Source organism: Pteropus medius, unplaced genomic scaffold, assembly GCF_902729225.1.
Source record: "Pteropus medius unplaced genomic scaffold, Ma_sr-lr_union100, whole genome shotgun sequence".
In the NCBI taxonomy this organism is placed as follows: domain Eukaryota; kingdom Metazoa; phylum Chordata; class Mammalia; order Chiroptera; family Pteropodidae; genus Pteropus; species Pteropus medius.
This window is the reverse complement of record NW_024349803.1, coordinates 14,338,388-14,362,207: the sequence shown is the minus strand read 5'-3', so window position 1 is coordinate 14,362,207 and position 23,820 is coordinate 14,338,388. Positions and strand designations below refer to the sequence as shown.

The window sequence follows — 23,820 nt, the reverse complement described above, 5'->3', positions numbered from 1 at the left end:
TTAGAGTCTCTGGGGGCATCTTTAATGTGCTCCCCAGTTGATTCTTCTGCATCCTATATCTGTAAACATCATGTGAGGTGCACACACAGAACCGTGCTGTGCAGGTGTTGGGTATCAGAGCAGATACGAGACTCTCAAATACAACTGACATCTACTATATTAACTTATAAAACAGTTTCATTTCCAAATATTAAAAGTACTAAAAAGTTGCCCTGCCATGCGTGTGGGCAGGGAGTACATGGGAAATCTCTGTACCTTCTGCTCAATTTTGCTGTGAGCCTAGAACTGCTCTAAAAAAAAAAAGCTAATCTGCCTCACATGGAGCAGATGAATATGTGTCTCTCTGACTCACCTCTTCCTGCATGGATCCCTCTCCTTTAGGCTCTACTCATCCCAGCCTAACCTCCTCTGAGAAGCAGAGCCCTGCTCCAGGCTCTCGTATCCCAGTGTACACACCGATTGTGACACTATTAGGGCATTTAGACCCTACACTGTTGCAAGCTATTCTCTTTGGTCCTGGTGAATCTTAAAACAACCTGATTTGTTCACTGCTATATTCCTTCCCCGGGCATGGTGTATGGAACTCTATCGTTATGCAATCAGGTTTGTTGGATGACTGAATGAGTGAATGAATGAATGAGATTAAGGGCAGATAAAGTGTGCTGGGAGGATAGACAGACAAAATAGCTAAACCACTCCTTTTACACATACACAGATATTCTTTCAAGTGACCGTTTCTCCTTTCTCTAAGACATAGGAATTAAGGGCCTCATCTATTCAATCTGTTACTGTGGTTAATACTCAGAATTGATAAATTAATCACTTCCAGTCCTACTAGACAAAGGAAACAATGGATAATGCCATCTGAAGTATTGTACCAATGGCATCCATGAGGAAAACAGAAGCCACACTAAGTGTTTCAGAGGGAATTTAATGCGGGGAATTGACACAGATTTGGTAAGGCGGGGAGAGGCCCACTGAGATAACCCAGATGTTAGTAAACACAGGAAGCAGCTACTAACCTTAGGGCCGGGGAAACAAAAGGGAAGAGATGGTGTTACCAAAACCTAGAAGCTTTGGTGGGGGACCCCCCACGGCTGGTGCCTGGCCCTCTTTGGGGGCTGCTGCGCGGCCGCTGCTTGGACTTCTGAGGGGGGCGCTGCTTGGCTGGTGGTCGGACCTCTGGGCGGGGGCGTAGCTGTGTTCAGACCTCAGAGGGACCGTGAGGCTCCCAGACCTCGGAGGGACCGTGGCTCAGACCTCGGAGGGGACCGTGGCTTGGCTGGTGCTCTGACCACCGCGGGGGGTGCAGCTGGCTGGCGCTTGGGTCTCTGAGGGGACGTGGCACGGCGGCTGGTGCGGAGAGGGCCAAAAGAAGCTGGAGGCTGGAGCCATGGCTCTCCTCTGCTGCTTAAGGGATGCTGACAGGAGCTGGAAACAGGAAGGCAGGCCCTGCTCCCCCACCCCCACCTTCTAATCTCTCCCTGGTAGCTTCCGATGGCAGAACCTAACAGGGAGCCGACTGTCGGGGGCTTGGGGAAGAGCAGCTTGCAGAGGCCAGGCCCCAGCATCACAGAGTAGAGTAGGAGGGGGCGGGGCTTGGAGCCGAAAGACTATGGCCCAACACCTGGCCCAGGTGCTCAGTGGGCGGTGCCCACCACTTACCTGGTCTTCTGGCAGGCGCAGCAGATCCAGTCCTCCTCTTTTTTCTGGTAGAAGCAGCCACTCTTACAGATGCTGTATTTCCGGTCCACAATCTCACGCTTGGAGTTGAGGAAGGTGAATGGCGGGCAGCAATGTATGCTGAAGTGCTCGGAAAACTTCTGGTTCTTGGAGAGTCTGGGGCCCTCCTTACTCGTTTTCTGACTCATGTCGCTGGAAAGCATCCATGCAGGGAGAGGTGGGGAGACAGAAAATGGCATTTCAGGCGAGGGAGCTTTCTCCTAAAGGAACCCACTCCCCCCGCTCGGATTGTCCACATCAGTATTCAGGGTTGTCCTAAATAACAGACGCCTGGAATGCCAATTTCTTCCTCAACTATATGGAAAAGAATTAAGGGTTTATCAATTTTCCTGTGCTTTTTAATGTTTTCTGGAAATGGACTCTTTTCCCTCTTGTGTTTAATGATCCATTTGGGATAGAAAAAATATTACAAAAGCAAACATTATTAAAGCGCCTAGTATGTGATGGTTGCTTTATACACTTTACCTCATTTTTATGACATGGCATTATTACCAACAAACTAAAGGTGAGAGAAGCTGTGACCAAGTCCATAAAGGCAGTTCGAAGCAGACAGGGGAACCGAATCCATGTCTGTGTGACTCCAATATCCTATGCCCTTCCACGAGATTCAGCTCTACCTGTGCCCCTGCATTCAGCCCTCCTCTCCCAGAAGCAGGAGGCCAGGCACTGGGCCCAGACTGGACTTTGGGGAACTGGAGATGGGCCCAGGGATGGAATAAGGCTTCACAGCTGCATAGGTCTATGTCCTAGGGTGAAAAAGACTGAAAGTCGGGGAAACAGCTCCCAGAAGGAGGAAAGGGAGAGAATGGAGTTTAGAGACGTCATGCAGGATGGCAGCCAGGACCTCCCTGTCAGAGCAAGAAGGTTCACAGTGGGGAGACTAGGATGTTCACTTGGAGAGGGCCCTGAAGCGTGTGTGACCCACAGGTGCTTCGTCCGTCCCTCCTACACCAGTCCTTCGTAGTTTTAAAATCTACATTCACTATCGAATACTAGAAAACTTGGATGAATGAAAATAATAAAAATTCCTAAATTCTTATCCCATAGTTAATATTTCATTTGTGAAATACTTGAACATTTCCTGAGAATATTTACATGTAAATATATACTTAATTAAAAGAGGACTGTACCACATATACTGTTCAAATTTTTATATTTAGAAAATCATTCATTTTTTAAAGTTTTATAAATATATACAGAATGTTATTTATAGTATTCTCTTACAGTTTTTAAAATCTGTATAAAAGTATAGTTACGGCCCTCTTTATAATTTATATATTTATATCTTCTCTCATATTTCTTGATTAATCTTGCCAGAAGTTATCTACTTTATTGTTCTTCTCAAAAAAAAAGCTCTTGTTTTTTTTGCTTGTCTTTGTTCTTTTTTCTAACTCGTTAATTTCTATATGCATTCATTATTATTTATTTTCTTCGATTTTCTTTAAGTTTATGTTCTTGTTCTTTTTCTCTATTCTTGAGTCAAACACTTCTCACATATGCATGGGATTGTGACTTTTCCATTAAGGACAACTTTAGCTGCATATCACAAATATTAACATAATTCATTTTCACTTCATTTTAAATGTGGATGAGTTCCTCTTTGAGTCATCAATTATTTTTTTCAAATCTGTTGTAAAATTTCAAGGTGTACGGAGTTATTGTTTTACATGGACTTGTAATTCTATTTAGAAAGTGGCCTGTATGATCACGACTCTGATATTTGTTGAGATTTGCTTTGTGGACTGCTACATAGTCAACATTTTTGCATGTTCCACATGTGCTTGAAAATGTGCATTTTTAGAAACAATTTTGAGTCACTTAGTGAAGATAAAAAAGTGCACAGACTGCTGTCTAGCAATTTCTTCTTGGGCACAGCAGCCACCTCGGATCATGGCTCAACCTTGCAGGTGAAGTCTCGTAGTTGAGTGCAAAGCCTGGAGGAGCCTGAATCCGTGATGGCTGCAGAGCCGCTGCTCTAAGCCCTGACTCTTGAACACTGAACACCTTTTACCTGAGACACAGTCCAACTTCCACCTTGTTTAAACCACTATTATTTTCATTTGCAAGTGCTCAAATACAATTCCAAATTAATAGACTCAGTTTCCTCATCTAAAACGGGGTTTCTTAATCATTTGGGGATAACGAATGATTAAGAAACAAAATGCCACAAATTAGGCAGTTTATAAACAACAGAAATTTGTCTTTCACAATCCTGGAGGCTGGAAAGTCCAAGATCGAGGCACACGCAGATTCAGTTCCTGGTTCATAGGCCAGTAGAATGAGCGAGGGAGCTCTCTGGGATCTCTTTTTATGGGGGCACTGATTACATCCATGAGATCTCTGTCCTCATGACCCGATCACCTCCCAAAGGTCTTACCTCCTAATACCTTCATCATATTGGATTAGATTTCGACAGATGAATTTTGGAAGGAAACAAACATCCAGTTCGTAACAGAGGGTAATTACAAATAATAATAACAATACTTAACACAGAGGGCCTTTGATAGTATTAAATAAAATGAAATAAGTAAAGAGTCTAGCACTGTACCTAAAATAACTTGCTTAATACGTTCCATTTCTCTTTCACTAAGAATTCATTCAAATGACCTAATTCTACTGAATTCTTCAGACATACTCTTTATGTATCACATCTATCTCTGATGACATTTAATTCAAGGATTGGTTACATCTTTCGTGGCTCAAAACAAATCATTATAAACACTACATGGTGTTTTCACAAAAGATACCACCTAATTACACAGCAAAGATACTTATGAACTGTCTGGCAGGATGAAGAAAAAAAATAACTGAATTTGAAACTATACCATATAATCTTAAACCTTGTCCAATAGGGCTCCTTCCCCCTGCTAACTTCTCCTCCAGCAATTACACAGCAAACGCCTCCACTGCCTTGGTGCTCAGCCCAAAGCCAAGTCACTTCTTTGGGAGACTTTCCAGAGCCTTCCCTTCCCCTGGGGAGAAATGGTTCCTCCTCCTTCTTTCTCGTCCTGACTTTGTTCACTGTACCTAATTTTACAAGAGCATCTGGAATCTTAGGTGTTATCCTAACTGTTTCATTGTTTCCTTAAATTTTTTGTCCCAGAAGCCTTGTACAATGCCTGATTCAGAACAGGTAGGTGTTCGATAGATGCTTGATTAAAATGAAAGAATGAACAAAGGGTGTCTCTTACAACAGCTGCAGAGGCCCTCAGCCTATCCCTGCCTGTCCTCAGATGCTCTCTAGCAGTCCCATGTCACTTGAGGGACCTCTGCTTTGGCTCAGACCATAGTGTCTGTTCAAATGACAAAGGCAACACAGGAAAGGACCTTTCTAACTGACCTCGAAAGTTAAAAATTTTTTGAAAGATTTTGTGAACCCACTACATCTTTTCCCAATTCATACAAACTAGCAAGTTTCAATCAACACACGCACATTTAATTATGCATTCTAGAGATGGCGCTAGCATCTCTACACAACCACCTGTGTCATGGGTACCTTTAAACAGAGCTTCACTCATCCCTAAGGAGACTGCAGAATCCTGAACACAAAATAGGTTTTCTTCCTTCCACCTGTCCTTCTTTCTTTTCTACCACTTTTTCTTAAAATAAAGTTGGGATGTGGGCTAATTATTTAATAGACGTGGCATGTGGTCCTTAGTCTTGGGCACTCCTCTGAAAAGGAAATACAGTGCAAATAGTAAGATGATATATTGCAGCCCACGTTCTCCTTCACATCTACACAGGACCACAGGCAGTCACACATGGAAATGGGTACAGGCTCTTCAAAGTGAAGGGTGGATGCAGGTCAGTGTTTGGGAAAAAGAACTGTTCTTCGGTTCTTATAAATCAGGTCTTTCAGAACCGTGAACAAGAGCCTATCCTTGTCATATATAAGGAACTCAACATGGGAGAGAGAGGAGGGAAAACTTGACCCTGAGTATACAGGACCTGAACCATTATGTGAGAACAATATTCTGGCTTCAGCTATCAAAACTCCAAAGAAAGGCCCCAGGATCAGTCCCAAGACCTCTTAATACATTGTATGGTTTAAGAAATGGGATGTCTGATATATACTTGGGGGAAAAAATCAAGTTAACAAAACAAGAAATTTCAGACTTATTCAAACTCATTTCAGTTGTACCAAAAAAAAAACAAAACAATAAAACCCAACTTTTATATTTTTTCATAATTGTGTAATTGGTGCAATATTACAGGCCGATCCCATGCTGAATATTGGCTGGGGAAAACAGGGAAAAGGAGAGAGAAATCGAACCTCTAAGTTTATTTTGCCTTGATCACTTCCGGCATAAACTCTCTTTCTAATTAGGAGTCAGTTAAAGTTCCTTTCCATAACGGGACTATTCTTTCTCTCCTTCAATTGCTTCTCAAGGCAGACAGGAGTGTGGGGAAGCTGAGAGTCCTCATGGCAGTGAGGGAAGGGGTGGCTGGTCCGGGTGATGACCTCCCACACATGCCGTGCAATAAGTAGGGGGAATCAAGAACCCTACCTTGGGACCACTGGCCCAGGCAGCTCCTCATCCAAAATTGTGTACTCACTCATGGGCCACATTAGATGTGGCTGAAGGCGGGCCTCCCCCAGGCGCTTGCAGCCTGTCTCCACTACTGCTGTGGAAGTGTGTCAGTGGGACCCACCACTCCTCTCATGCACATGCAATTTCAAACCTATCTGGATGTTTCTACCACACCTAGCACATCTCCGCCATGGTTTTGAGTTTTCATCTGAAGAACTTAGGTGTCTCTCCCTTTCCGGCTTGAATGTGCCCTGTAGGGTGGAGAATCCCCCCATAAATTCACCACGTGGAGAAGGCTTGAGCGAAGGAGGACATGTTCTTCCTAGGCCTTTTCTTTCCTTTTCCCAATTCCTTCTTATCCGTGGCTATAATTTCTCATTAAAACCTACACTGCCACCCTCCCTGTCTTCAAATGATTAGGAATAATTATAAAGGGGTGGAAGTAACTGGAAATTGCAATTTTCATACATTGGTTTCGAGAACAAGATGAACTGTCTAGCCTTGAAAACAGTGTATTATTTCAAAGCATGAAGAATTACCTTCAAGTGCTTAAAATATTTATAAATTTTGAATGAATTTCTGCCAGATTTTGCCTCCATTTCAGAATTTAATATTTACTTTCTGAAAATCAAAGCCCTTGAGAGCAGTATAGTTTAACCTTTCAATCTATGAGAGGACGCGGAAATAAAATACAATTTCAGTAATAATGTAAGAATATGGGTGAAAATAGTAAATGGAATTTTACTTTCTGGTAGGGATGGAGGGGTGGGGGCAGGGAGAGTGGTAGGAAAATCTCAAACTTAATTTTCGCATATTCCCCAGAGTCAGGGGATGGTCTTTCAAGAAACTGCCAGAACAGAGAAAATGAACCATTCATAATTCTATATATTTCTTAAAATCAGACTAGCTTATTAAAGGAGAGAAGATAGGCAAGGGAATCCTTACATTTTTGTAAGAATACAGTGTAAGCAGTAGAGTTTTTATTTTTATTTAATTAATATTCTTATAATTGATGAATCATGGAAATATTAAGTAGCCATTTGAAGACCAACTGAACATTAGGCAGCCATTTTAAAAGGTGCTTTTGATGAAGTTGTACTCACATAAGAAAGTAAAGGCAGCAAAAAGCTAGATTAGCTATTGTATGGCACCAATTCCAGGTAGCCAGCCACCCCGGCTGAAGCCAGCTGAATGGCAGAGAGGCAGACCACATCAAGAGGGCTCATGATTCTCATAGGTCCCCTCAGACATCTCCAGAAGTAGCACCCTCAGCAGGGATCTGGGACAGGAGCCAGGGTGGCCACAGCAAGAGAGAGCCACACGCTCAGACCCTGCCTTGAGTACATGAGATACTGGTACTCTGGAGACTTGGAGCCATCTTAGGGCTAAATTTCAGTCTGGCGAGGGCCCTAGGAAATGTCAGTGGGAGCTATTGAGACAGTTAGGGACCACAATGGCCCCCACTGACAGAGGAGGCCAGGTAACATCAGGCTACCTGTGTAAAAATTATACACTGGAAAATACTGAAGGTAATTACAGCCAAATACAATAGTAACATTTAGCCATTAATTCAAATGCTTATTGAGTGTGTACTACATGCCAGCAGTGAACAAGACGAAGACGGTGTCTGTACTCACCATGGAGCTTAGGGCACAGTGAAGGGGACTTTAACAGATCACCTCGAGAACAATGTAGACAATGCCTAATTGAAATGTGATTAGGCATCTGGGTGTCAAGAGAGACTACAACAGTGAGATAGACTTAGGTTGAGGGGCTAGAGAAGGATTCCTGAAGAAGAAAATGTTAATTTGAGATCTAAAGGGTATGTGGGAGCCATTCATATGTAGGGAAGGAGAGAGTCCCAGACAGAAGGCCTTGGGACTTGATGTGCTCAAGAAACCAGAGAAGGGGATGTGGTTGGAGCATCATGAGGCTGGAGGGTGAGACGTGGGCAAGATGGTCCTGGGCCTTGAAAGTGAGCGAAAGAATAGGAGGAACAGAAAGGCACTGAAAACTCTTGACTAGAGGAGATGAGTCTTCCTATTGATGTTCCCTGAAGATAATCCAGGCTTCTGGCAATGTAGACTGGAGAGAGGCAAGAGTCGAAGCAAAGAGACCAGTGAGAGAGGACAGGGACTTTACCCTGGGCAGTGGCAGTAGAGGTGGATCTTGGAGGCAAAATTAATAGCGCCTGAGGATCAGTTGGATGTGGGGTTCATTGGAAAGAACAGTGTAAGGATAACTGCCAGGCTTATGACTTGAGCAAGTGCCTAATGGAGCAGTATACTGAGGTGGGCAGTAAGGGTCCCGTTTTCGACATTCGTTTATTCAACAAATATTAATGGAGCAACCACTTTGTGCCAAGCATGTTAAATCTGAGATGCTAATGAGGATCAAGTGTTGATGATGCCACACAGTAGGCTGGTCTGTGCTAGAAGCATTGACATATGCCTCAAAATTGCTAAGGATCAGAGTGCAGAATGAGCAACACAGGAAGCCCAACAATGAACAAGACACGTAGACGGATTAATGGAGGCAGGAAAGAAGGATAAAAGTGATTTCTCCAAAGGAAATTAGGTTAGATGATGAATCATTTTACTAAGATGGGAACAGGTTTAAGGATGGGGAAGGGAAGAGTCGAGAGTTCGGTCTCAGGCATGTTTAGTGTGAGAAACTTATGAGCCTCCAATTTGCTGTGAAAGGAAGTGATTGGCCACATGGATCAGAAAATAGAGGTAAAGACAGATATGGAGGTGGGTGAGGGGTGGAGAGAGAGAGAGAGAAAGACAGAGAGAGAGAGAGAGAGAGAGATTTAAGCATATTTGACATATAGATGAGATTTATAGCCAAAGGAACATAGAATACCCAGGGAGAGAGGGAGTATAGAAAAGAATGGCTGAGAAAAAATTTATTCTCAATAGCAACAAGAATTCTGAGATACCTAGAAATAAAATAAACATTAGAATATATAAATCCCTATGAAGAAAATTTTCCAAAACTTCAGTGAAAATATGAAAGAACATGTGAATAAATAAAAGGAATTTTTTTTATAGGTGAAAAAGATCTATATCCTAAAGATGCAATATTTGCCAAAATTAATTCATAAATTCTATGTATTTCTTATTCAAATTACTGAAGATCTTTTTTGAAACATGCCGATCTGCTTTGATGAAAGAGCAAAGGACCAGGAATCACCAAGGAAATTCTGAAAAGAGTAACAGGACTTTTTACACCAGATATTGAAACATTTTACTAAGAGATAATAATTAAAATAGTTGGCATGGGCTCAAAAATGGACAAATATGATCTGTGGAGAGGAAAACGGAACTCAGAAACAAATCCATTATACGAGAGAACTTGTGTATGATGAGATGTTACTATGAACCGGTGGGAGAGGGTGGATTTGTCAGCAAATAATGTTGACGTAATTAACTTTCCAGCTGATGTGATTGACTACATCAAAATTAAAACTACTGTAAATCAAAAGGACCGTAAGCACGGTCAAAAAATTAGCAACGCTAGGAGAATACAACACATATAACATACAAATGGAGTCAGTGAATCTTTAAAAGCCCGTAATCATATACAAATATGCTTAACTCTGTAAGACTAAGGGAAAGGGAAATGACTACAAGATAATGTCAATTCAAGTCCATTCCGATTGGTCCAAAAAGGGAGGGGGTCGCGGTAAACTAAGGAGGGGGGGGGAAAACAGCCAATCAGAGTGCAGGAGAGGGCGCAGGGGAAGGGGTGGGAACATTCAGCAAACAGGGACTGGGCCGGAGCTGGGCTCAAGGAACCAGCCCCAGCTGTGAGCCGTAGGCTGTCAGAAGGATGCCCAGTTCTTCCTGCAAGTGAGGAATGCATGCAGATGCTTTGTCGAGGAGCCGTTTCTGGAATAAAAACGGAGGATTTCAAGGTCCCACTCCGGGCCTGGACTTCTGCCACCTACCACATCCTTCCAAAGGCTGCTCAGCCCCAAGTCCTCCGCCATGAAAAACATTATCGCTGCAGAGTAAATTCATTCCACGTTCACCACCTCCCCTAGAGACCTTGCTAATTCCCTCTCAGGCCAGGAGCTAATACTTTCCTCTGAGTGTAGATGTACACAGTAAATGACAATGGCCGCCCTCTCGATCAGTCCACAGCAGCAAAAATACAGTAAGAAGCGAACTTCGGTGGTAACTACTACATGCCGTCTCTGAGGATATCTTTATTTGTCCTGGTTTATCCATTTGTGTCCTTGGCAACTAAAATGTTTACAAATTAGTACCAGGAACGCTGAACGATAGATTTCTGCCGGGAAACCAGTTCCAAGTAAGGAAAAGGTCATACAGATATAAATTTTGAATCAGAGGACTTTTACCCAGAGAGCAGCATCTTGCCAAAATCTAATACTGATTTGACCCGCAGAGGCTGCGAAAATATAAACAGCATAAACAAACAGGTCCTAATTGTACTGGAGTTGACAACCCACTCAGGAAACAAAGCAAAGCCCTCACTGCTATGTCTTGTTCTGACAACAAGGACAAATTAAAGTGGCCCAAGGACCACACTGCCCACAGACACCTGTCTCACAGACTTGTGCAAAAGTCCTTTTTGATTAAACCGACTACCTGATTCTGGCTATTCTAAGAGAAGGGAACACATGTGACCCAAGGTTGGTGTCTCCAGCACATGGACAATATATTTTGCAAATGTTTTAGGAGTAAAAACCTTGCTTATCATAGTGAAGCCAGATAAACATGTAAGAAGTAATGCAATTTTCTGAACATGATTTTAATAACATGACGTTCTTTATTTGGTTAAGATCTAAAATTATACAATACATTGTTTTAGCTTATGGACCTGAATTTACACTAGAATTGTATGCAGATAAATAATTCCATAATTTTCTGCAGACAGGGGGCAAAAGGGCCCAGGAAAAGGAACCAAAGGCATGCGTTTGTCCCCTTGTTAATCCACTCCCCCACTCCAAAACTTCCAAGGCTTTCCCCAGTTACAGAGCAAAGTCCTGCCTCTTGTTAATATGGCACACAAGACTCCTCCAATCTCCCTTTCCCCTTCATCTCCCACCACCACCCTGCGCTGCGATAGGTCGGAAACATCATCCTATGATCAAAAGATGCACCTTTACACATGCTGTTCCCTTCTCCTGGAAAGTCTTCTCCTCATCACGTTGGTATGGTGAACTTCTACTCATCCTAACGAACCCAGCTAAGATCTCATCATGTCAAAGGATTCGCCCCTCCTTTGCGCTATCTCTACGTAATTTCTACATATTTCTATTGGTGGACATGTCATACTATGCTATAACAGTGCGGCTGGATGTCTACGACCCCAGCTTGAACTCCGAGGGAAGGCTTTCTGTCTGAATCCCCAGAGTTCTGCTGTGCTCTCCACTCAGTGAATGAGTGTTAACTGTGATTGAATTGAAGGCATCTAAACCTCCAAGTGCTTCTCTTCCCTGGGTGTTATGTCAGACTCAGGCTGCTTTTGTCCAATTCCCAGCAGGGCTATTTTAAGAATTAAGGTTCCAACATAAAGTGGTCTCTCAGTAGAAAATATGTGTTCAAGGTGTGCTTAGTTTTATAATTATTTAAATTTCTTAATCTGTTTGTGATGTAAGAAATGAGAATTGTGTTTCTCCTCTATGAAAATGATGGGATTTTGAATGTACTCATATGTAGGTAAAACTTGTTAATTCTTCCTGGATGAAGGAGAAGGCAACCTATTTTCCAGATCTTCATTTTCTTATAGAGAAACGTAAATTTCATTTGGCCTGCAGTCATAGCAGGGGGCTAACGGAGAGAACCTAGATTGCTTGATGGGCTGCTTTGTTGCTCCAGAGATAGCTAGTGGAGGGTGAGAGCTGCTATACTGACCTAGATTCTCCCAGGGCATTAGTCTTGGGAAACAAAGAGACCAGGCCAGAGAAAAACTGAAATAAGCACTGGCTTCTTGACCACCTTTTTCCCTAAATTTTGAGTCCAGGGCCAGCATCTGAGTCACACAATGGCAGTTATACTGGTAGATTGCTTCAGCTGGATGAAAGCCCTCTTACCTTTGTTCCATTTTGTAATTTATCTGCCTCCATCTTTATATTTACCATGTTATATTGAAATGATTCATCTATTCAAAAAAACAAGAGAAGGAGTCAAGGGCGACTCCAAGTTACTTAGTTTGAGCAACTAGGTGGGTGTTGGGAGCATCTACGGGAGCAAAAGGTTTGGAGGGAAAGGCAGAATCATGAGTTGAGTTTTAGATGCATTCAAGTTGTGGTGTCTGAGGGTCCTCTAGACGGAGATGTCAAGCGGAAAGTTCAAAGGAGAAGTCTGGGCGAGCGATAGCATTTGAAAGTTTTTTTGTTATGACAAGAGCATGCATAAGTGCTGATGGGAAAGGTCTATAGACAGAAAGAGATTAAAATAAAGTCAGAAAGAGGAAATAATTCATAGTCTTGAGGAAAGCCTGAGGAGAGGGAAGGCAGAGCACCTGTAGAAGGGTTGGCCTTTGCTGGAAGGGGGAAAGTAGTTGGGTGTATGACATTCCCATCTGATAGCTTTTATTTTGCCACTCATGTGGGAGACACGGTAATCAGCTGAGAATGAGAGAGTTGGATATTTGAAAACAGAATGAGTTTAAAAGAGATTTTGCAGCAATGTGGAGACTAAGCTTCCAGGTAGTTTTGGCAGCCTCGTTGAGGTCACCGACCACAAATATGTAGTGGTATCAATCCCTCCCCTTGTGTTTTTCTCCACTTGTCCTCGGCAGCCTGGGTGTAGACGTGAAGAAGACAAATTAGGTACATCCAGGCTTGGGATTTGCCAGAGAATTTGCATGAGAGAAGTTGAAATGAGGGATCCTACAACTGTAATAGGAACAAAACAGAAGGTAGAAAAAGGTGAGGATAAATGGGTAAGTGAATGGATCAATGAATAGATGGGGAGATGGACATGCAAGTCAACTCAAAGAACCTAGTGGACCAACAATTTTAGCGGGGCACTTAACAAAGCAAGTTGAAAGAAAAGAAGCCGTGAATGAGATCTAGATGTTTGCACTATTGGATTCAGAAATGGGGTAGTTTCAAGACGTCATGGTTCCTCTAATCCATAGAAATGTGTTTTTTTCCAAATTTCTGCTCTCAAAACCTAGAATACTGTGTAACATCTGGAATAGTTTTTAAAAGTGTTTAATTCTTAGTGAAAGTTTGATTGTTAGCCTTTTGCTGATTCTGCTTTCTACATTGATATTCTGAATACTAGCAATCATTATACAATAATTTAGATGCAAATCCAAAAGAGTATAAGAGATTCATTTATACCTGTATTTTCATCCGTACACATCTGGTGATTAGATCTCTCTTATGAGCTTGTCTTGGTATCATTTGCTGCTTTTTTCCTAAAAGTGAAGCAGTAAAAGGTATTCTGGTTAATTTATGTTTTGGTTACTTAGGTTGTAGTTAATTCAAGTGCATTATACACAGAGCTTCATTCTCATAGTCCTAGGAAGGGTAATGATGATTGATCTACATACTGTCAGTCAATTAGGGGATAAGGGTAAGATTCAGAGTGATGACAAGATCACATGCAAACTTTTAAACCCCATCTTATCATTATAAAAGAAAAATGCGATATGTCCAGTTAATTTACTGTCATTAAGTAAAAATATTTAGTCATTTCTCCCAGTAAATCTGAGCTCTACAAACCTGATTTTTGCTTGTAACACTAATAAATAAACTTTCTGAAATTAATGAAATTTCAGAGTCTGGTTCTAAAAATATAAGTCTTCACGATTAAGTAAAGCATGTAAAGAAAGGAGTCAGAAGATTGTCTTCTCCCCTACACTTCTGGAAGAGAGAGATGTTTTTTGCATTATAAACTCAATGAAGGAATCCACCTTGATAAAGCATTAAATCGAGAACTTCTTCAGAATATCAGTCTTGCTTTCCCATGCAACATGGAGATTTATGTGACTATGCATAACCGTTTGTTCCATTCTTTATATATATCAGATCTTTGAAATGACACGAAATAACCTCCAGAAGAAACCTGTTATTCTGATTAGTTGTCTTAGTTGACAACTGCTGTACAGGCAAGAAGAGTTTAAGCAGAAAGAGGAGGAAGCAGAGATAAGAATTAGGGGTTACTATGACTTCAGGGACCTGGAAGGGGTGGGGAAGAGTAACATATAGTCGGGAACAACTAAGAAGATACATACAATTTTTCTGATTGGCCAGTTCCAAAGTTATGCTATTTCAGAATGAAACCATGGGAAGCTCAAGGAAAAAGTGTTGCTAAGAGGCTGATAACTGACCAGAAATATCAGAGCTCAGACATTACTAGGAATGTGAGACCTTGGTGGAGGTGGAGACCAGGCTTTCAGTTGAGACCCCAAAAAGAATCTCACCACTGGGTAGGGACCACACCTAGGAGTAAGGGCAAAGATGAAATAGGTCCACCCTAACAAGGTCTAAAACCAAGCCTTGACAGGATCAAGGTGATCCTCCAGTAATTTAACATAACCCAGAACTCCTACAATCTATTATCTACAACGTTCAGCATACAATAAAAATCAACTGACATATGAAGACATAGGAAAAGGAGACTGAAACCAAGAAGATAAAATAGCAAGCAGGAACAGACTGGGAGATGGTTGTGATTGATATGCTAAACGAAGTAGAGAAAAGATGAACAGAATGGGTGATAAGATGAGGCATTTCCAAAAAATAAGAAAGTGTTCTTAAAAGTCAAACAAACAAAAAAATCAGTCATGGTGAGGGGAAGGAGAGGGAGCTCAGGATGGAATGCAGACTGTGACAAATGAATCTAGCTGGATTACAAGTTAATCACACAACTGCTCTGAAGGGATGGAAAAGAAAGGCGGTGACCTTAGTAACTTTGGAGACAGTGTTTCAAGTGGATATTATAAGGCTAAAGACAAAAGTAACTACTCACGAATAGTACACCTTTGCTAGTACAATTTTTTCTCATAGAAGTATAGATTAGCAACTCTAAAATGTCTTTGTATGTGTACTAGGATTAAACAAATAAATATATTGTAATAATGAAAATCAGGTTTCTTTCTGTCAGAAAATGAAGTTATAAATAAGGAAAAGAGGAACGCTAGAATGAGCCTCGTGGTACTGGGTTGGAGTCAGAGATACAGAGCTAAATATAGATGTGAGTCTATATGTACCTATATTCTCTAGCTCTGTCCACATTGAGGGCTTAGAAGAATTGACACCCCAGTAACAAAGAATATGCCTAGTACCCAGATCTTGGTTCCTAAATACCATTGGCCAATGAGAAGAACCATGAATCCTCAAAAAAAAGTGGTTGATTTCAAGCTGAGGCAGAGAAAACACAAGTTGGTCTTGGAGCAAACTGTAGCGATGGAAAGTAACAAAGTACTCATAAAGGACTAGGGCATGTCAAAAGAGCAAGACCTCCCATTGGCTAACTCCACTGAAACAAGAAAATAAGTAACAGTAGTACTGGATGACAAACCAAAGAATAAAATAAATATCATTGGAGTCAAACTGATATAAGTAAATAACAATAAAGAAATGGGGAGGAAGAGACACTCCTCCTTAAAGAATAATTCCAATTAATGAATGAAGACCCAATGACGGAAAATAGAAAGTCACCTTTAGAACACCACCAATAATAATTTCTGCAAGCAGCATTCACTCACGGATGCTAAACTTAGCAGGTGAAAGTTTAAGGAGAAATAGGGCATTTGCATAGTCTCAAAATATTCCCCTAATAAATATTTATTAATTAAAAAAGAAAAATAGTCATTTTGTAATGGAGAAATCTAGCAAATACACCTAATCAAGTGCTCAACATTTCCATTAATTATAAACTCCCTGTGGCAGGCAAAATGGCCCTCTCAATCAATTTCCAAATCTCAATTGCTGAAATCTGTAAATATGTAATGTTACATGGCAAAGGCAACTCTGCAAATGTAATTAAGGTTATAGATCTTAAAACAGAGAGATTATCCTGGATGATTTTGGGTTGGACCGATCTAATCGCATGAGCACTGAAAAGCCAACACCTTTCTCCAGCTGGAATCAGAGAAATGTGACAGAAAGGATCAGAGACATTCAGAGCATGAGAAGAGCTCAACCCACCAGCGTGAAGATGGAAGGGGTCAGGGACCTGAGTCTTTCAACCACGAAGAAATGAAATTTGCCAACATCCTGGATGAGCATGGGTATAGATTCTCCCCCTATAGCCTCTATATAAGAGCCTAACCAGCCCAAGACTGGACTTCAGCCTCATGACACCTTGAGCAGAGTGCCAAGCCTACTGGAAGTCTGATTTACAGAACTGTGAGATAATAAATGGATATGGTTTTAAGACAGAGTTTGTGGTCATGTGTTACACAGCAGTTTAAAACTAATGTACCCACTGCCGTGCATCACTGAAGATCCATTTCTCTGTTTTTATAATTAATTTTTGGACTCCCATTAGAAATAGATACACATTCCATGAACCTGGCTGTGTCAGATGTGCTGGCTTTTAAATGCTGTCGCTCCAGAGTCTATTGCTGCTCACCTTTCCTTTTGCCCATTCACTCTATATGTGGACACTGACTGTGTATTAACTACGTTTTCTTATTTTCTGTATTCTTGATGCTCTGGCCTCTGGGGCCTTACTGATTCTAGGGTGACTACCCTTCCCAGTGCTAACTAAATCCTAGAGACAGCAAATGGCTCCCCTGTGAGTGTGCCTTTCATAAGCAAATCAATTGATCCAGAGCCTGAACTCACCAATTACCTTCTTTGGCAAAATCTGACTGATCACCCCAGGGCCAAGTACCAGAAAAATCAGGACAGCCCCTTCACCCCAGAGCCCATTGAAATTACTTAAACTCGCCCCTCCTAAACCTGCCTGGCATTGCTTACCCTGCCTGGCTCACTCATCCCTGCAAAAAGATACAATGAAGCCTCTTGCCCATGCTTTCCTGGGTCCATCTGGCTCCTGACCCACCCTAGTGCTTCCCCATCTGGCCCTGCTTGGGGCCACACCTAAATAAAAAAATCCAAGTACATTTTAAAACATACTGGTCCCTTAACTACCCAGAGCACAGCTAACATCAAGCTTTTACCTAGACCATTATGACAAGAGCACCGGAAGCCACAGCGGCCTGCAGAGCCCACACGATGGAAGCTAATCCTAGGGTTCCTGGCTTCCAGCTTGTGGGAAGCAACTCAGTTCCCACCGGCAAGACTCTCCTGAACCCCGCAAGCCTCCCGTGTCCCGACCCCCAATTCTTTTGACGGAGCGAGAGAAGGAGGCCCTCGTTTTCCACCCCAGGATGGCTCATCATAGGAACACATAATCCTTTAAGTACTTCCCTGGAGTTTGAGAAAAACACTTTCTCAAACTCCAGGATGACTTCTCTGACTCAAATAACACAATCATAATAGCGAACGCTACATTTTCCCCAAAGCTGAGTTCCTCGACATTAAAGTGACACCTTGGGCTGAACCCCAAACTTCTCATCTAATTCCGTATTTAAGAAAGAAAATATTTCTCGATTCCGTTAAAGCCATAATTCATTCGCTGGACTATAAAGATCACATAACAAATTAATCAATTCCCCCACATTCAGATTTATGATGACTTCAGAGTAATTTTCTCGGAGAAAAAAAAAAAAAGTCAGATGCTTTACATTTGCATAGCGAAAGAAATCATTTTAAGAATAATAAAACTGCCAGCCGCCTCCACACAGAAGTTTTCCCACTTACAAAATGAAAGTTCTTTTTCCCAGGCCCCCTGTCATCGTGTTAAAGGTGACCAGCAAGTCTGGAGCGGCTATTCAGGACAGCTCCTGATTATCTGTTTTTAGCAGATGGTTTTGCTTAGACAGGAATTACCACATTTATCAAATGAATACTCATAGAGTAGTAAACATGACTCTAACATACACAGGCACCTAGATTAAATACTTCACTATACACCTTTCAAGTTCATGTACATATTGTAACTACTGTTTATAAATAAAGGGCAGCGCTTGTACATTTTGGGTGAATATTTGGGAATTATCAGTAGAAAGCCCTGGATTTTTTATTTTTTATATCTTCTTTTTTTATTAAGTTTATTGGGGTGACATTGGTTAATAAAATTATATAGGTTTCAAGTGTATAATTCAATAATACATCATCTGTATATTGATTGCATGCATCAAATACATTTTTCACATTTTCTTGTAAGATTTTAGGTACTCATTTAAAATCCTAGTTACCATTAGATAAACCAGCCCTTGAATTAAAAGTTCGTACAATCAGATTCAAGTTTGAATTTGAATATATATGGTCTAAAACACAAGTATACTCTTTCCAAAACGGATTAGGTCCAAATCTGGACCTAATCATGAGAAAACATAAACCCAAACTCAAACTGAGGGACATTTAAGAAAATAGGAGGCCGATATTCTTCAAAACCATCAGGATCATGTCAAGGTCTGTAGATTAGATAATAGCGCTTTCTCCATGTTAATTTTCTGGTTTCGATCATGTCTGTAATTTAATCTCAGATGGCTCAGAAAAAAATGTATTTGTGTACACAGAGAAAGAATGATAAAGCGAATGTGGTAAAAAGTCAATGTTTGAGTAATATAGAGACACGTGGAATTTTTGTACTATTTCGATTTTTCTGTAAATATGAAACAATTTTTCAAATCCACTCACCAAGACCCTCTGCTCTTCTAAACAAACATAAAATAGCATGGCTGAACATCTGACAACAATGTTTTCTGCCTCTTTGATTTATTCACAAAGCATTAAAAAAAATTTTCCCCCAATATCTTCCTAGAACTCGAGCCAAGTTAAAAACTTTATTCCCCTAACACATAATCTTTTCTTCCATTTTTCTATCAACCACAAAACTGGAAGAAAAAAAAAAAACATGACTGTGATTTCTGAGGTTCTGTACAAAATAAAGCATGAATGCTTTTCCATCTAAGGTTGCTAGTCTACAGGGAGTAAAATTCTTACAAGATTTGGGCTTCATTGTGCCTTTGGTATACCCACACATAAATCCAGCTGCATGAGGGAAGGCATGCTTCCTAGATGAGAAGAAAAGTCATGATAAATACTAGAAGAAGAAGCCAATAGCCCCTACTGATTCAGCTCCAGGAACATGGGGCTTTTCACCTGAGGGAATCTGAGTTAGGGTTCAGAGCCTCTCCCCAGGCTCATATGTGCCCAAACATTAGCCAGAACACTACAGGAGGACTCTCTGCCCACATCGGCACAACCCGGTTGTCCTCCGTTCTTGTTTTCTCCATCCTTTTATGTCCACCCAATCGTGGCTGCTGTTACAACAAGTTTCCCCCGGGATATAATGAAATGACCTGTACACAAATGTGCACTCGACACCTGAAGATGAAGTACAGTGTGAAGTAGGATCAAAGCCAGTGGAATCCCCTTACCTTGAAGTAGCAGTTGTTATGTGAAACACGTTCCACGTCTGCACCAGGTCCCTGGGGCTGTTGAGGCCACTCAATGCATGCAGAATATATAGGGAGAGATTATATATCCGGGGTTTTCATTACACAAGGTGTTTTTGATGGGTCCTCGGCCAAGATCTACTTAAAAACAAAAGCTACACAAAGACTACACAAAGGCCACACAAAGTTTAAACAAAAGGCTAAAGAAAGACCAAACAAAAGCCAAAGAAAGTTTAAACAAAGAGTGAAACAAAGACAAGACAAAGGCCGAACAAAGACAAAAACAAAGACAAAACAAAGGGCAAAAGAAAATCTAAACAAAAGCTAAGCTACAACCAACCATCTCTCTCTCTCTCTCTCTCTCTCACACACACACACACACACACACTCACTCACAAGCCATGTCTATACGACATCCCCACACACATATAGTCCAGTCTCCCACCTCCCACCTCCCACAAAATTAATGCCTCGTGCCAAACCCCTCACGCAGGCTCTCTCCACGGCCACTCTTTACTGCATCAAACCACATGCCAAGTCCACCCACACCACATCAGGCATCAGCTCACCCCACCAAACCGCACGCCTTCCTGCCAGCGTCACACCCACCACGACCACCCACACCGTGCCTCGCTGCACATGCCACAAGCCGCACCTGCCAGCCGGGAACGGAGTTGGAATCACGCTGACGACTGCCTGTTTTTAGGCTCCTGTTTTCATACTCTATGTGGAGTAAATATCCGTCTACGCCCACCCTCCTAACACACCACCCCACATACACACGCACACATACGTACACACAGCAAGACTGACATCGCATGTGCGTGCCCTCACACGATTCAACACCAGTTCCCCAGTCTAGTTGCTACTGAGAGGGGAACTGGAAGATTCTCTGACAATTATTACTTTCATTCCAATTTATGAAAACTTTAGAAACAATCTCTTGTGGTAGATGATTTCTGTAAATGATGAAACTCTCATTTAGTTAACATGATTATATTGGCTTCAGTCTCAGACATTGGCATTTTTTTATCATTTTCCTAAAATTTAGGGGTCGGACCATTGAGTCCCATAACTCTATGCCTCTTAAATTTGACGGGTCCTATAACTCGTGCTTCTCCTAAATTTCATTTTATATATATAGAACCACACGCTAATGATTTAAAAATTGAAAGGATATTTCTGAAACGAATCCAATCAACAGCAGCCTTTCCTCTTAAATTCCCATAGCTCCCTGCATGACGGTGAGATATAAATGCCAACATTGTCATTACGTTACCTTTTAGGCTCTTGTCACAGTAAATGTAAAAATCATCATCATCATCGTCATCATCATCATCATCATCATGCTAGGGGACCTCGAAGAGACAATCCAGTGAGACTGAAAACATCCTGTATAAATCTCATTGTACACCAACTTCTTGGCTAATTAAACAGTCTGGATCTGAGTAACCAGTTATACATGTCTGCTGGCTGATTCAGTCCTACGGTGAGGCCAGCACTTTGCTTGTGCTGCAGTGGACGTGCTGAAGCCATAGGAAGCAGAGCAAGGTGGTTCAGTGCATGGGCTCCGGAGGTCTCAGGGATAGTCACCAAGTCAGTTAAGAGGTCACGCCTGTTGGAATTGTGCCTGGTGCTTAGTGCTACATCGGTGTTAGCTATTGTGGTTCTGGCCTTAAAGAAGCTTGCAAAATAGGAGTGGGCAAAAATTGTAAGGACACCCTTCCTGGTTAGAAAACAGCTGGAGATGAATTCAGGCTATTTAAAAAGTGCAAGGTAGAGTGAGTAGGTTATAAAGGTTCATCTTTATTAAAGGACTCTGCTTCTTAAACCTTTAACAAAAAATGGTCCTTAATGGCAGATTTTTGTGAAGTTAGATCTTCTCCTCCAGGATATATGGAGTGATAGTTATCACTTATGCAACCAAAGTGTGGAGGTCCCACGGAACAGTCACTATGCCATCTCTTTTTATTCCTATTTAAATGTTGATGCTTGCCCTACCTGCGGTGGCGTTCTCAGTCTTGGAAGGTCAGCTTATGAGGCCACATTTGAGTTAGTGTCACTCCTTTGGCAGCTTTGTGTTCCGCAGAGGGCAAGACCACTCAGGAATCCAAGTAGACTCGTGGCCGAAATTAAGTCACTTACTAACCTTACAGATAATTTCTCCAGAAACTTCGGCTGCAGCCGACAATCCCCACATGTTATTGGCTGAATTGTGTCCCCTCTAAACTCATATGTTGCAGACCTAACCCCTCAATACCTCAGAATGTGACCTTACTTGGACATGGGGTCTTTAGAGAGATAATTAAGTTAAAATGAGGTCATTAGTGTGGGACAGTATGTTCTTATAAAAAGGGGGAGATTTGGACACAGACACACGATAGAAGGGAAATAATGCAAAGACACAGGAAGAAGATGGTCATTGACAAACAAGTCAAGGAGAATGATCTGGACCAGACCCTTCTCTCCAGCCCTCTGAAGGAACCAACCCTCCCGACATCTTGATCTCAGACTTCTAGCCCGGAGAACTCTGAGACAATGAACTTCTGTTGTTTAAGCCACCCAGTCGTGCTATGTGGTACTGTGTGGTACTATGGCAAACGAGAACACCACAGTTTCTATAGGTACTATTTTAATTAGTTTTAATTTGTATTTGTCAAAATAATACTTGGGCAAAGTTATAATAGTATTAAATGGTTTATGTTGAAAGGCAATAGCCCCTTTTCCCACCACATCTCGCTCCATAATCTCACTCAACAGAGGCAGGCACACTTAACTTTTTTTAGCTATATTTTCTATATTTCCATACTGTTAAGTAATTCGCACAAACAGCCATTTATAAACGTACTGATTGTAGACTTTTGGCTTCCTAGTGAGGGTTTCACTTTCTTACACTCTACTCCTTCCTCTGCCTTTTCGCTTACTCACTGAATGTAGTTGTATCAGCCAGTATTTATAAATACGTATATATATTATTCCTATGCAACCGTGTGATCAATTATGATCGTTTCCTTTCTTTTTATAATTTTACTTTTCCTGAAGTTAATAATCGTCTTGTTTTTGCTTTCATTGATTTCTTTTAATTTGCTTAGTTTTTTATTTACTTATCCCTCATTTTTCCAAGTATTCCAACAGATCTGTCAAGTAACTGTCAATTTTTCAAGCATTCCAATATATCAAACAACCGTTTATTTCTATTGTCTTCCGTAATCCTCTCTTCTCTTGTTCTGTTTTAGACTGGCTGCTCTCTGAGCCTGGTGCAAAACTGGGACTCGCTCTCCTTGCTTTGTTGTAATGGATCACCTCTGTCCTGGATCCCATGTCATTCTCATTTTTGGTTTGCTCTCTTATTTTCTGAAGCACACCCTCTGTACCTTCCTTAGAAAGAGCATATATTTAGTGATTTATATTTAGTGATTTTTTTTTTTTTTGAGTGTGTCTGCCTGAAAGCTACTCTATTCTACCCTCACTCTTGACTGCCTGTCTGGCTGGGTATAGAATTCTAGGTTAAAAATTATTTTCCCTCAGCATTGTGGATGCATTGTTTTACTGTATTTTTCCTTCTGTGCTGTTGTTGAGAAGTTGTGGACCTTTCAGAATCCCATTCTTTTAAGATTTTAAAAAAATATCTGGGAATGTTGGAGATCTTATTTTAACGCCAATTGTCCCAAACCTTCCCTGTGCTTGGCTTTATCCTGAATCTTTTTTCATCCCTACTTGGACCATTTTTATCTAGAAATTTATAACGTTCATTTCTGTAATTTTTCTTTTTACTGTTTTTATTTATTTACTTTCTTTCATTTTCTTCTTTCTGAAATTTCTATTAGTTGGCTATTGAAAACTAATAAAAAGTAACAACAGAAAACTAAATTGATCCTCAAAGTTGTTCCCCTTTCTTCTCTTTGTTTCTAGTTCTTTGCCTTTTTGTTTTACCTTTCATATATTTTTCTTATTTTATTCATTGTATAACTATTGAATTCTATATTTTATTTTGGTAATCATATTTTTAAATTCTAAGACCTCATTCTTGTTTGTTGACTTTTCCTTATTCAAAATACATAGTATTTTCTCTAAACTCTAG

At 41.1% G+C, this 23,820-nt stretch overlaps 1 protein-coding gene across 1 annotated transcript in view; it reads right to left on the bottom strand.

Moving 5' to 3' along the window:
* The window catches only part of MOBP (myelin associated oligodendrocyte basic protein), a 35,220-nt gene extending 15,224 nt beyond the window's left edge, over positions 1 to 19,996 (bottom strand). Inside the window, exons 1-4 of the mRNA XM_039837380.1 lie at positions 19,444 to 19,996; positions 19,285 to 19,355; positions 13,600 to 13,676; positions 1,666 to 1,875 (exon numbers count right to left, since the gene is read on the bottom strand). Of these exons, the coding sequence (XP_039693314.1) occupies positions 1,666 to 1,871 (206 nt within the window). The 5' untranslated portion in view covers positions 1,872 to 1,875; positions 13,600 to 13,676; positions 19,285 to 19,355; positions 19,444 to 19,996. The remainder of the gene's footprint in view (positions 1 to 1,665; positions 1,876 to 13,599; positions 13,677 to 19,284; positions 19,356 to 19,443) is intronic.
* Between the last annotated feature and the right edge of the window lie 3,824 nt (positions 19,997 to 23,820).